Consider the following 12,901-nt stretch of genomic DNA (forward strand, 5'->3'; position numbering starts at 1 on the left):
CATATTGCACATTATATCCTGTTATGACAGATGAGTCAGTTGTAAGGAGTTGAGCTGTAATGATAAAAGATCTGAAGTAGGTGGAGATAACACCAAGATGACACCATCCCATCCCCTTCCACAGGATACTGAATCATTAAGTTTTACCTCATGACCGCAGAGAGCACTAAAACCTCCAGCAGCGCCCTGCTGATGCACACACTCATAAACGTTTAAACCTCTAAAAGCTGCCAAGTATCACCACAGTCTGATCTGCTGCACACTGAGCAGCCACATTGGAGAAAGTTGGAGCTTAAGTGCCTTGCTCAAGAACAGCACAACACAAGCTCACTTCTCTAACCTATGGGCCACCGCTAAGCTCTACACATTTTCACTGAAGGTGTGGCTACAACCTGAAGTGGCAACACTGTGGGCAACGCTGCAGTAATAATGAGACAGACATTAGGGAGGTAGTTGAGCCTGCTATGACGTTCTCTGATCTTTTACAGAAGAACATGCAGCTGCACAGACTGTTCTCAATTGGACATACTTTTTTATAGAACAGCACCACATTGCTCTAATTACAAAGTAATTGATGGAACAAATCATGGCTACTGAGAGCCATTGGTCATAGTTTAGCTAAGTAACAGTTGTACTGTGTACGCTATCACTAAATTAAAATTATAACAATAACTATCAATACATAAACATAACTGCTTCTTATTTTGACATTTAAAAGCTACTGGCCCAAATCCAATGTCCCCCCTAAGACCTTAAGCTCTGAACCCTCAGGGACTGTCACCTGTTAAATGGTTGAGTGTGAGAGGCTGCGAGGGCTTGAAATGGTATAAATAAATATGAATGGGACAGCACTTTGCGGCGACGCATGAAGTTGCCTTGACGACGCCAATTGTGGGTTTTTATTTTACATGTTTTCTTCCAGGCTCTTGCCTTATGAGAGGAGAGGTAACTGTCAAAAAATCTACTTGTTTTTGTCAAACTGCATTGAGCAAAATTAAAAGAACTGGTTGATGAATAAACCAGGTGTGTAATATAGACCTCTAATTCTCTGATTTCATGTGTCACCAATTAAAATCCTTGATATTATTGTTTCTGTGTAAATTTAAATATGCCTGGCTGAACACTCATGTGCTGTGCTCCTTGTTTATTTTTTTGTACTCTTTCGGGCTTCCCCTGGTAACCATGGTAACCCTGTGTTTAACGTCACAATGCTAATTCCCACAGGCAAAGTCTGCAGAAATGCAGACTTACGGAAAGTGTTCATAAAGGGCTCAAACTGCCTGCGAGAGAGCCCTCAAGGATTTGACGATTTGACAGTGGGATGGCTCTAAACCCTCACGGACTTTGCAGGAACGCGCCTGAAAGTCTGTGAGTCTATGACTGTGGACATTGGGATTGGGCCTCTGTGTCTAGTGGACAAGAACCTTTGCTTTCCTAACTTTTTCATCAAGTGTGTGTGTTTGTGTATGTCTATGTATTTAGCAAGCCATAGCCAAACAAGGCCTGGGGAGGAGGTTACCATAGCGATGAGTAAATCAACTACCAGCCTCGCTTGAAAACTTGAAAGAGTGCAGTCAAGATTGTAATCTTTAAAGCTGTATTTACACAGGAAAGATCACTCAGGTGTGCACAGTGGCTTTTGTTTTGCCCGTCCTGATTTTTTAATCTGGTCTTGGATTCAAACCAGCAATCTGATGGTCACGCACCCTTATGTCTTTAGCATGAAGGGACAACGCTGGTTCAGTTGCATTTTTTGAGTCCATGAGCTTACTACAATCACTTAGCATGAAGCATAACCAGAACATCAAGCAGCAACAGTTACGTGCCATGCTATAGTGACTTGTCCCCGGTGCGCGGATCACATGTCTTCCTCTGTGTCTGTCTTGTGCTGGCAAAGGGAGGGACTGAAAACTGACAGGCTCCATTTCCTTTGCTCCAGTTACAAATTCATTCCAAGAAAAACACTGAAATGGGGGGGGGGAAATCCTACTCCATCATACTCAAACTTTTCTAAATCTGAAGTAAATCTTGCTAGGGCATGCAATCCTTGTGGCTGTGTTACATCATCGGACGCTGCAGGATAACATATTTTTGTAGGCCAACCCGGAAGTTTGCATTGACAAAAACGTTCCCTTGACAAAAATTCAATGGGATTTTCCATTGGATTTTGTATTATTGCAGAAAATAATCTGTGGCAAATAAACGTTTATGATACTTACACGTTTGGTTCAGCAAGATAATCTTCACAAATGAACACCACTTTTATGATTTTAGAAGCATAAATGCAATCGCCAGAAGTAAAAAGCTAACGTTAGGCCATAAAGGAACTACACCACAGTTGTATGACTTCAACGTCACTACCACTAAGATAAAGGCAGCCTACTGTTCGCCGCGATGACGTTTAGTAGTCTCATTTAGCCACTTGTTAGCAACCACTTTTTTTAAGACATGTAAAAAGCTTCAAAATTCATGAGTGGGATATTTACTGACGTATTTTATGTCATAGAACAAAACTTTAAAATGTCTTAAGCTTGTGTTTAACCACAGACCTTATTTCAGGCATCTAACTAAAAACCCATTGACTTCAAGACGAGGGTAATGGAAGCGCTAATATTATAACTTATTCTCGAGTTTTAGGATTTATTTCTGTAGCACTCTATTACAAGAACACAAAAGGAATGAAAACAGCTTATCCACTCTAGCTCTGAATAAAGAGACCTCTCTTGTCTACAGTTTCACCTGCTCAGAGGACGGCATACACACCAAAGGAAAGGAGAGACCAGTCAGGTGCCACTGTTCCAAAAAACCTGTTTAGTTATGTGAAGATAATAATTTCTGCCTCACTAACCTGAAAAATACAGAGAATGTGGTTTGAAACTGAGCTCAGTACTACGGCGATGACAACCACCACTTGTGTGATGACTTTCTTCAACACATCACAGCGGTTTCCTTAATTTACCCAACAGCATTTTGTGGCTTCACAAACCGATTCTCTGAAGTTGAACAAAAGTTGAACGAGCGTTGCCAGCAGACAGACAAACTAGTCATGGCCCTAAAAAAATAGAACCATCTGGTTACAGCCATCCATTGTATTATCTGCCAAAGATCTGGTTGAGGAAACACAACAAAGACTCCTTTCAGAGAGCAGGATGGTTTGGTGTAAAATGATCTTGAGTTGTACCATCTGTTTTGATTTTAAAACTCGTTTGTCTCCTTTAACCTCTCTTTAACCAACTATCAGAGCTGAGGATGTGCCATCACAACAACGTGTTTATACTGTTGATCAGAGTGGAATTAGTGCTGAAACAATTAGTATATCTACAGAAAGCTTTAATAATCAGCTATGTTATCATTTACCAAGCAAAAATGTAAACCATTAACTGGTGCTTCTGTGAACATTTCTCTGTTTAATAGCTTTGTTAGTTGGATAATGTGATGTAATGGGCATTTTACACAATTTTCTGGCATTTAAAAGACTTAAAAAATCAACCTGTTAATCGATTTTGTGCAGCCCTTACTAGTGAATCTGCTGTTATGGTATTTATAACATTATGCAAAGCTACATCTAAAAGAAAGGTATTGTTTTCTACACATAAATTTAGAGTGCAGTTGGGACTGAATACCTCAGAATGAGTCAGAGAGTTGCGAAAAAAAAGGGGACATGGAAGTGGGGAACTGTTTCCTTGCTCTTAGGTGATGAAGCAATCTATCCGAATTAGTCAGCAGGTTCCAAGTAAGGTGGACAGAGACAGCTCACACGTTTTCAAAGACACGACAGAGAAACTTGCCAACTTCCTCAACGTCAATCTAGTTTTGGTTACAGTTTTTTCACCAACTACGTTAGCTGAAAAGCCAACAGTTTGTTAAGAGGATTAATTTAAAAGGAGTGCCACAGAGGCCAACTTTGCCTTGAGTTGTTAAAAAAAAATCATAAATAAATAGCTACAATTAGTTATTGTACCTAATAATATTACTTCTGCTATTTTGCTGGTTTGTGTTGTACGACGCAAGTTCGTCTGCTGAACCACTGAAAACACACCATGGATGAGTTGAACTCTGACCTACTATGTCTGACCACGCTAAAAGCTCTGTTGACACTGAACAATGACTGACTTATTTTTGGGCCGAACTGATCTCCTGCATGTGAAACAACAGATTTTAAAAATGTATTTGTGGTTAAATCAATTACAATTTGTGATTAAATCAGAGTTAACCAGTATTCTTTATTAGACTACACCCAAAATAAAGATATACATTACTTATTTAATGCCTGCTCTGCCAGCCACTATTGGACGTAACTAAACATGCATGACAGTATAGTGAGACTGCCTTGCCACTTCACAAAGGGCAAGAGTCCCTGTTCCCTGCCATAGAGAAGAAACCTGATCTTTGGGTTTGCACGTGTAACCAGAGTCATCGTATACATACAAACAAATACAGGCTGCTATTTCAGATTCAAACTCAGACACATTATTTTAATCAATTGTTGCTGAAATAGTTGTTCCTTAGAATTTTGCATTATAGGATGATTGGACACAGCCAAATGGTATTTTTTGTGGTCTTGTATATAAGATAACAGGGGTGGGAAATAAGGCCCAACGATACGATATTATCACAATACTTATGTTGTGATATGATCTTATTGCAGTTTTAAACATTTTGCGATAGGCCGAGTATTGCGATAAGATATACTGTAAAATGTTGCCTTTTTTCAACTACAAATTATGCAGTTTGTCAACATCTGTATTATCTAATAAGATACAGTTTTCACTCTGTTCATCTCACTTCAATCATTTTTACTGCAGCAAAATGGGAGTCAGTCAAGCAGACAGACTGACCAACACTGTCATAACAACATAAATGCTGCATCAAGCATATATAATAATTTGGGCTGTCAAAGTTAATGTGATAACGCGTTAATGCCATTCATTTTAACAACACTAATTTCTTTAACGCATTAACACAATCAATCTTTTTGAGGTTATAGCGGGCTCAGTTTTAAAGCTCGAGTGAAGATACTGGTACAATATGAAACAAGAAAACCTAAGGAATACATTGGTATCCACCATGTCATTCTAGCTTGTCGCAAAAGTTAAATAACACTCCAAAGTTACGCTAAATTTTGGTGAGGGAAAACTGGCATGGCCATTTTCAAAGGGGTCCCTTGCCCTTTGACCTCAAGATATGTGAATGTAAATGGGTTCTATGGGTACCCACGAGTCTCCCCTTTACAGACATGCCCACTTTATGATAATCACATGCAGTTTGGTGTAAGTCATAGTCAAGTCGGCACACTGACAGCTGTTGTTACCTGTTGGACTTGAGTTTGCCATGTTATGATTTGAGCATATTTTTTTATGCTAAATGCAGTACCTGTGAGGGTTTCTGGACAATATTTGTCATTATTTTGTGTTGTTAATTGATTTCCAATAATAAATATATACATCAATTTACATAAAGCAAGCATATTTGCCCACTCGCATGTTGATAAGAGTATTACATACTTGAACAGATAAAAAATGTGCGATTAATCACAATTAATTATGGATAATCATGCGATTAATCGAGATTAAATATTCGAATCGACTGACAGCCCTGATAATATTATAAATCAATAATAATGATAAAAAAAACATTTTTTATTTGAGATTGCAACTGACTGGCGAGGTAGTCAAAAAAGCTTGCTGATGCCGAGCTTCCAAGAACCAAATGTAAAGATTTAATCAACAGCACATTTTCATCCTTTGTTGTCCATTTGTTTCCTTTGCAGCCCTAGCCAGAAACACATGAATAAAAGATAAAACTGAGGGATCAGGGAAGGAGAAGTACTGGCACTCAATCAATCTCTCATTTGATGTCACAAGAAAAAAAATCCAGCAAAGCTCTGCAGATGTGATTGTAATCAACATAAAAAACATACCCCAGTTATGCATGAGCTGTGGTAACAACAATGTGATCGCTGATTGTTTCACTCATGCCTTTCTGCTCCCTCTATTATGATCTCTATCTCTTGAGTCAAACATGAGTTTACATGGTTTGGTGTGAAATGATCTTGAGTTGTACCATCTGCTTTGATTTTTAAACTCTTGTTTGTCTCCTTTAACCTCTCTTTAACCAACTATCATAGCTGAGGATGTGCTATCACAACATCGTGTTTATACTGTTGATCAGAGTGGAATTAGTGCTGAAACAATTAGTTGATAGCATATCTACAGAATGTTTTAATAATCAGTTAAGTAATCATTTATCAAGCAAAAATAAAACCATTAACTGGTGCTTCTGTGAACATTTCTCTGTTTAATGTCCTTGTTAGTTGAATAATGTGATGTGACGGGTAATTTACACTATTTTCTGACATTTAAAAGACTTCAAAATCAACCTGTTCATCAATTTTTTTTGCAGCCTTTACTAGTGAATCTGCTCTCATGGTTTTTATAACATTATGCAAAGCTATATCTAAAAGAAAGGCATTGTTTTCTACACATAAATTTAGAGCGCAGTTGGGACTGAATACCTCAGAATGAGTCAGAGAGTTGCGAAAAGTGGACATGGAAGTGGATCCATGAGAAAAACTGTTTCCTTGCTCTTAAGGTGATGAAGCAATCTCTCCGAATTAGTCAGCAGGTTCCAAGTAAGGTGGACAGAGACAGCTCACACGTTTTCAAAGACACGACAGAGAAACTTGCCAACTTCTTCAACGTCAATCTAGTTTTGGTTACAGTTTTTCCACCAACTATGTTAGCTGAAAAGCCAACAGTTTGTTGAGAGGACTCATTTAAAAGGAGTGCCACAGAGGCCAATTTGCCTTAAGAGTTGTTAAAAAAAATCATTGATGTCACAAGAAAAAAAATCCAGCAAAGCTCTGCAGATGTTTAGATGTGATTGTAATCAACATTAAAAACATACCCAGTTATGCATGAGCTTGTGGTAACAACATTGTCACTCATGCCTTTCTGCACCCTCTCTCTCTTGAGTCAAACATGTCTTGCAGCCAAGGAGAGATGATAAGGTTTTGCGGTATCTTGTGTAACTATAGGTTGGGAGAAGTAAAACTGCAGCTTTGCTCAACGAGAATAGATAGATATCTTTTGATATGTTTAGATATGTTTTTTGGATGTATTTCATTGTTTTTATTGGATTGTTTTCCACTGTTTGGTGAGGTTTTTCTGCACATTTTGTGTATTTCTTGTTGTTGTTTAACTTTTGTTGTATTTTTAAAATTAAGTTAGTTTAGATCTTTCTTCCTTTTTTGTTATTGTTTTTTTTTTTCTCCTGGGGTTGGGGGGAGGTCCTTTGCATAAGTCTGTGGCTTCTTGACCTCTCCTGACACATTTCTTGTTTGTTTTTTTTCATTGACTGGATTTTGTGCAGTTTTATATATGTGCAAATAAATAAATACATTTAAAAAAAAATAGTTTCACTCATGCCTTTCTGCTCCCTCTATTATGATCTCTCTCTCTCTTGAGTCAAACATGTCTTGCAGCCAAGGGAGATGATAAGGTTTGAGGTATGTTGTGTAACTATAGGTTGGGAGAAGTAAAATGCAACGAGAAGAGATAGATATATTTTGATATGTTTAGATATATTTTCTTTTCTTCTGTACTATTTTTTGTATGTATTTCATTGTTTTTATTGGATTGTTTTCCACTGTTTGGTGAGGTTTTTCTGCATATTTTGTGTACTTCTTGTTACCCAGTTATGCATGAGCTGTGGTAACAACATTGTCATCACTGATAGTTTCACTCATGCCTTTCTGCACCCTCTCTCTCTTGAGTCAAACATGTTTGTTTTTTTCATTGACTGAGTTTTTGTGCAGTTTTATATATGTGCAAATAAATACAAATTAAAAAAAAAATAGTTTCACTCATGCCTTTCTGCCCCCTCTGTCTCTCTTAAGTCAAACATGTCTTGCAGCCAAGAGGAGGTGATAAGGTTTGATGTATGTTGTGTAACTATAGGTTGGGAGAAGTAAAATGCAACGAGAATAGATAGATATCTTTTGATATGTTTAGATATATTTTCTTTTCTTCTGTACTGTTTTTTTGTATGCATTTCATTGTTTTTATTGGATTGTTTTCCACTGTTTGGTGAAGTTTTTCTGCACATGTTGTGTACTTCTTGTTGTTGTTTTTTTTCATTGACTGGATTTTGTGCAGTTTTATATATGTGCAAATAAATACAAATAAATAAATATAGTAATATGTATATAAAAATATAGTTTCACGCATGCCTTTCTGCACCCTCTGTCTCTCTTGAGTCAAACATGTCTTGCAGCCAAGAGGAGATGATCAGGTTTGATGTATGTTGTGTAACTATAGGTTGGGAGCTTGGCTGTAGCTGCAGGCTCCAACAGGAATAGATGGGAACGTACTGTACAAGCTGACAGTTCAACTTGTCTAACGCATCACATTCACACAATCTGCAAATTATTACACACACGAAACCAAATGATCAACTGGTGTTTACTTAGTGAGTCACAGCCCTGCAGCTACTACAGTCACTGACTACCAGTAGATCACTAGCCTGTTAGCTCGTTCAGCTAGACAGATAGCTAGGTAGCAAGATGTTATCAGCATTTTGTCTTCGGTGTTTCAGCGCCTCACCTTCCGCAATCACCCTCTTGATCCGCAGCTTCATGTCACCGAGCTCAACGACTTGTCCGACGAAGTCATTCTGGTCCCGGCCGGCGCCTCCGGACGAGCCGGGCCCGGCTAGGAAATCCAGTGCCGACTGGAACAGGGACATCTTTTATAGATCCAGACTCACAGAGACCGGGTCCGGGTCCGGGTCCAGGTGAGGGGGGTGAGAGGTTTAAGTCCCCAGAAGACTCAGTGGAAAGACTCGATGTCTTGTTTGCTCTGTTATAAGCGCTTATAATCAGGTGATATTGTTATTTCACTGGACGCAAACATCCTCTTCCTGCTGCTAGCTGCTAGGCTGACGAGGCCGCCACCATCACCATCACCAGCGCACAGTGCTGACTTCCGTGAAGGCTGGTGACGTCAGGACACGATTAAGTCATGTGATGTGGAGAGAGAAACTTCATGAGACCAAAAAAAAAAGGATTCTTGTCTTTTAATGTAATTAATTCAATTCAATTCAATTCAATTCAATTCAATTCAATTCAAACAACTTTATTAATTCCTCTAGGGGCAATTGGTTTGGAGCAGCTTGTACATAAAAAAACATAGATAAAACATAGTGACACACAACAACAATATATGTAAGCTAAAAACAATATATAAAGTTATATTAAGTAATGTGATGTAGAGAGAATTTTTTTTTTTTTTATTGAAGAAAATTAATTAACAAACATTAAGGCATTGTAATCTAAACTCAATACTTATAATATACAAGGCAAAATTGAATAGGAAAGATAACTTAAATTATAAAAAAAAAAATATATAATAACAATTAAACAAATTCATTAATTCATTCAATTCAATTTAATTCAAACAACTTTATTAATCCCTCTAGGGGCAATTGGTTTTACATAAAAAACATAGATAAAACATAGTGACACACAACAACAACAACAACAACAACAACAACAATATATGTAAGCTAAAAAAATATTATATAGTAATATAACGAGAATAAAGTCATAACTTAACAAGAAAAAAAGTTGTAATATTACAAGAATAAAGTCATAACTTTAAGAGAAAAAAAGTCGTAATATCACGAGAATAAAGTCATAACGTAACGAGAAAAAAAATTTAATATTACGAGAATAATGTCATAGCTTTAAGAGAAAAAAGTTGTAATATTACGAGAATAAAGTCATAACTTAATGAGAAAAAAAGTCGTAATATTACGAGAATAAAGTCATAACTTAACGAGAAAAAAAATCGTAATATTACGAGAATAAAATCATAACTTTAAGAGAAAAAAGTTGTAATATTACGAGAATAAAGTCATAACTTAACGAGAAAAAAAAGTCGTAGTATTAAGAGAATAAAGTCATAACTTTCCGAGAAAAAAAGAAAATAACACGTAAAATTATTACTTTATAATATTATTACTTTATTCTCATAATGCTGCAACTTTTTTTCTATTAAAGTTGTGACTTTAATCTCATATTACGACTTTTTTTCTCATAAACCTTTGACTTTATTCTCGTAATATTATGAATTTATTCTCTAATTTTGTTTTTCCCTCAATGTGGCCCTAATTCTCCGTCGTACCGTCGTACCATAGACCTACAACAATGATAAATAGAAATGAAAATGTAAACAAAAAACAGTTATTCATTTCCATTTTTAAAAATCCACAGGGAGCCACTGGAGAGGAGCTAAAGAGCCGCAGGTTGCTGACCCCTGATCTAGGGGCAATTGGTTTGGAGCAGCTTGTACATAAAAAACATGGATAAAACATAGTGACACACAACAACAACAACAACATAAGCTAAAAAATACATATAAAACAGGACCTAAAACGATTACTGATGTAAATTAGACTAACTAATAAATAAACAGACTGAACAAGAACTGATACTTTAATTATATTTCATTGTAATATTTTTGTACTTTTACTTTCTTTTGAATGCAGGGTTTTTACTTGTAAAAGAGTATTTTTGCACTCTAATATTACTACTTTTACTTAAGTAAAAGTTCTTTCTCTTCTACTACCTATTATTCAATATATGTAAGATGTAATACTTGCTCTTAAATACAGAACAGTCAAGAGTCCCCTGACAAGGAATAGACCTATCTTAAAATATATTTAGGCTCACAAGATCCAGAACAACTTTAGTATATGATAGTATTTTTTTCCTCTACATTGTTATGACCTTTTAAGGTCACATTTACTCTTACAATGAATTCATTTTTTTTTAGTTACAGAATTTGTGATTCCAACAAATATTGTGGTGTCAAGCTTTATAAAATATAACATTCTTCTAATTACAGAAAAAGGCTGAAGTCTTATCTACAGATTCACACAAGGATAGGATCCTTGTAGTCCACAATAATGTGTATTAGTACGCCATCTACTGGAACCCTCAGGAAGTGCAGCAGTGAAAACGTTTAAATGAATGAATCACCATGTTAGGAATTATATTAGTCATATAATGCTCAGGCTTGTATCAATGTGAGGTCTTTGGATACAATGGAAAAAAATCAATTGTGTTGCCTTATCTAAAATACGCTTATAAAGATACTTTTAGATCATGTCCACGTTGAAAAAAGGAATATATTATAAAAGGATTTTTTATACACTTATCCATTTTCGCCATTCACTCTCCTTTAAAATGCCATACAGGCCTAAGCCATGTATAAAATAGATTAAAGAAATGAAAGAAGTCACTGCATTTTACATTTACATTAAAACTGTGAATGAAGTTAAGTGTCGCATGAAAGCCATCTGGGGGGTATTCAAACACACAAATAGTAAAGTAAAAAAATAAGTAAAATAGAAAAAAAATAAAGGAGGCAACAAAAGATGTAAGAACAGGTAAACAAAGATGTACACACAAGTTCAAGTTCCACACTGATCTTCAAAACCAAGATAGCACATACCAACGGGCATAATATTATAATAAAATAACATTCTACTAAATATTCACAGCATGCTGTGGTTTACAGTTGTGCCCATGAAGTAACTTTGGTATGCTCAGGTGTAAATTAAATAAAAGCAAACACTTAGGTCCCACTGTAACCTCACAACAACTCAAGTTATTTAACAATTACGGAGACGCAGTCGCTGGCAATGAAAATCTTCAATCTCAGCCTCCCTCTAACAATGTTCATAAAATATGTATAAAATAAAAATCACACGTTAGAAAAAAGGAATCTAGGACATAAAATAGTACAAAGTTAAAATAAAGAGATAAAATGTAACAATAATATATACAATAATATATATTTGTGGCAGACAGTAACTCCAAAATGTGTAAACTGTCATATAAACAGGGATGTAGTAAATATATGCGTAATGAGAAGTAATAAATATGTACAGTGATGTAAACAGGTGTAAAAACAGTAAGTAAAGGTAGGTTACATAACAGTAAGTGAAAATATAAAGGCAAAGTGACAGCGTCAAAGTGATGAGCTCAGGACTTGTAGTTGCCTTCATGTCATAGTGCACCTGAAAATAGAGCATGACACTGAATCATCCTGACACTGAGGAGGCAGGGTCATTGTAAAAACTAAAGCTTCACTGTGGGTCGATCTGAGATTCAGAGAAAGCATACAGGAATCTGTCTGTAAGAGTTTAAATCAATAAGAAATATATATATTTATATATTACTTAGTCTTTCATTTGATATACTTGTGCTGCAGTACACTAAATCATGCTGCAAAATGCAACATATTGCAAAATATAATGCAGAAATGACAGCATGCATGTGATAGTTACACATTTTACATCACAGAGTCCACAGAGCAGGCATTGGGCAAGAATTCCATGATGAAACAAAATGATGTCAGATGGAGCTACTGCTTGTTACAAAATGTGAATTTTGGCTGGACTGCAGGAGATATGAGCTTATGCGTAGGCAGGGCCTGGATAAACAGATAAAGCAGACACTTGCTGTGGAGTGATGACAGGGTCCATTTCAGGTCAACTTCAGTGTCAGACAGAATCAGTCAAATCAGCAAAAAGGATTGTCTCTGGAATATATATTCACAATAAACAAGATTTACAGTATACCAGGGGGTTGCAATCTTTCTAAAGAAGGCACACTTATAATGTGGTGGTCGTGCCAGCGTTTGTGGTTAACAGGGAGACCATGAGTAATAACTGCTTCCCCTATTTTTTTAACATTAATTTAAACCTTTCTAAATATTCCATATAGGGCTTCAGCCATAGATCCAGCTCTGTTCTATGTTTGAACATCATAGTGGGAATAATTTGTGTGTTATCAGTGTGAACATGTTTCAGTCTATAAACTTAATTTCTCTGC

General features: G+C 36.3%; 1 protein-coding gene across 2 annotated transcripts in view; it reads right to left on the reverse strand.

The window, feature by feature from the left end:
- The window catches only part of gak (cyclin G associated kinase), a 34,260-nt gene extending 25,263 nt beyond the window's left edge, over window positions 1–8,997 (reverse strand). For both annotated transcript variants that reach the window (XM_037776670.1, XM_037776669.1), the window contains exon 1: window positions 8,604–8,997. In XM_037776670.1, the coding sequence (XP_037632598.1) occupies window positions 8,604–8,745 (142 nt within the window). In that variant the 5' untranslated portion in view covers window positions 8,746–8,997. The remainder of the gene's footprint in view (window positions 1–8,603) is intronic.
- Window positions 8,998–12,901: the final 3,904 nt, after the last annotated feature.

This window comes from Sebastes umbrosus, chromosome 8 (genome assembly GCF_015220745.1).
Source record: "Sebastes umbrosus isolate fSebUmb1 chromosome 8, fSebUmb1.pri, whole genome shotgun sequence".
Taxonomy (NCBI): Eukaryota; Metazoa; Chordata; class Actinopteri; order Perciformes; family Sebastidae; genus Sebastes; species Sebastes umbrosus.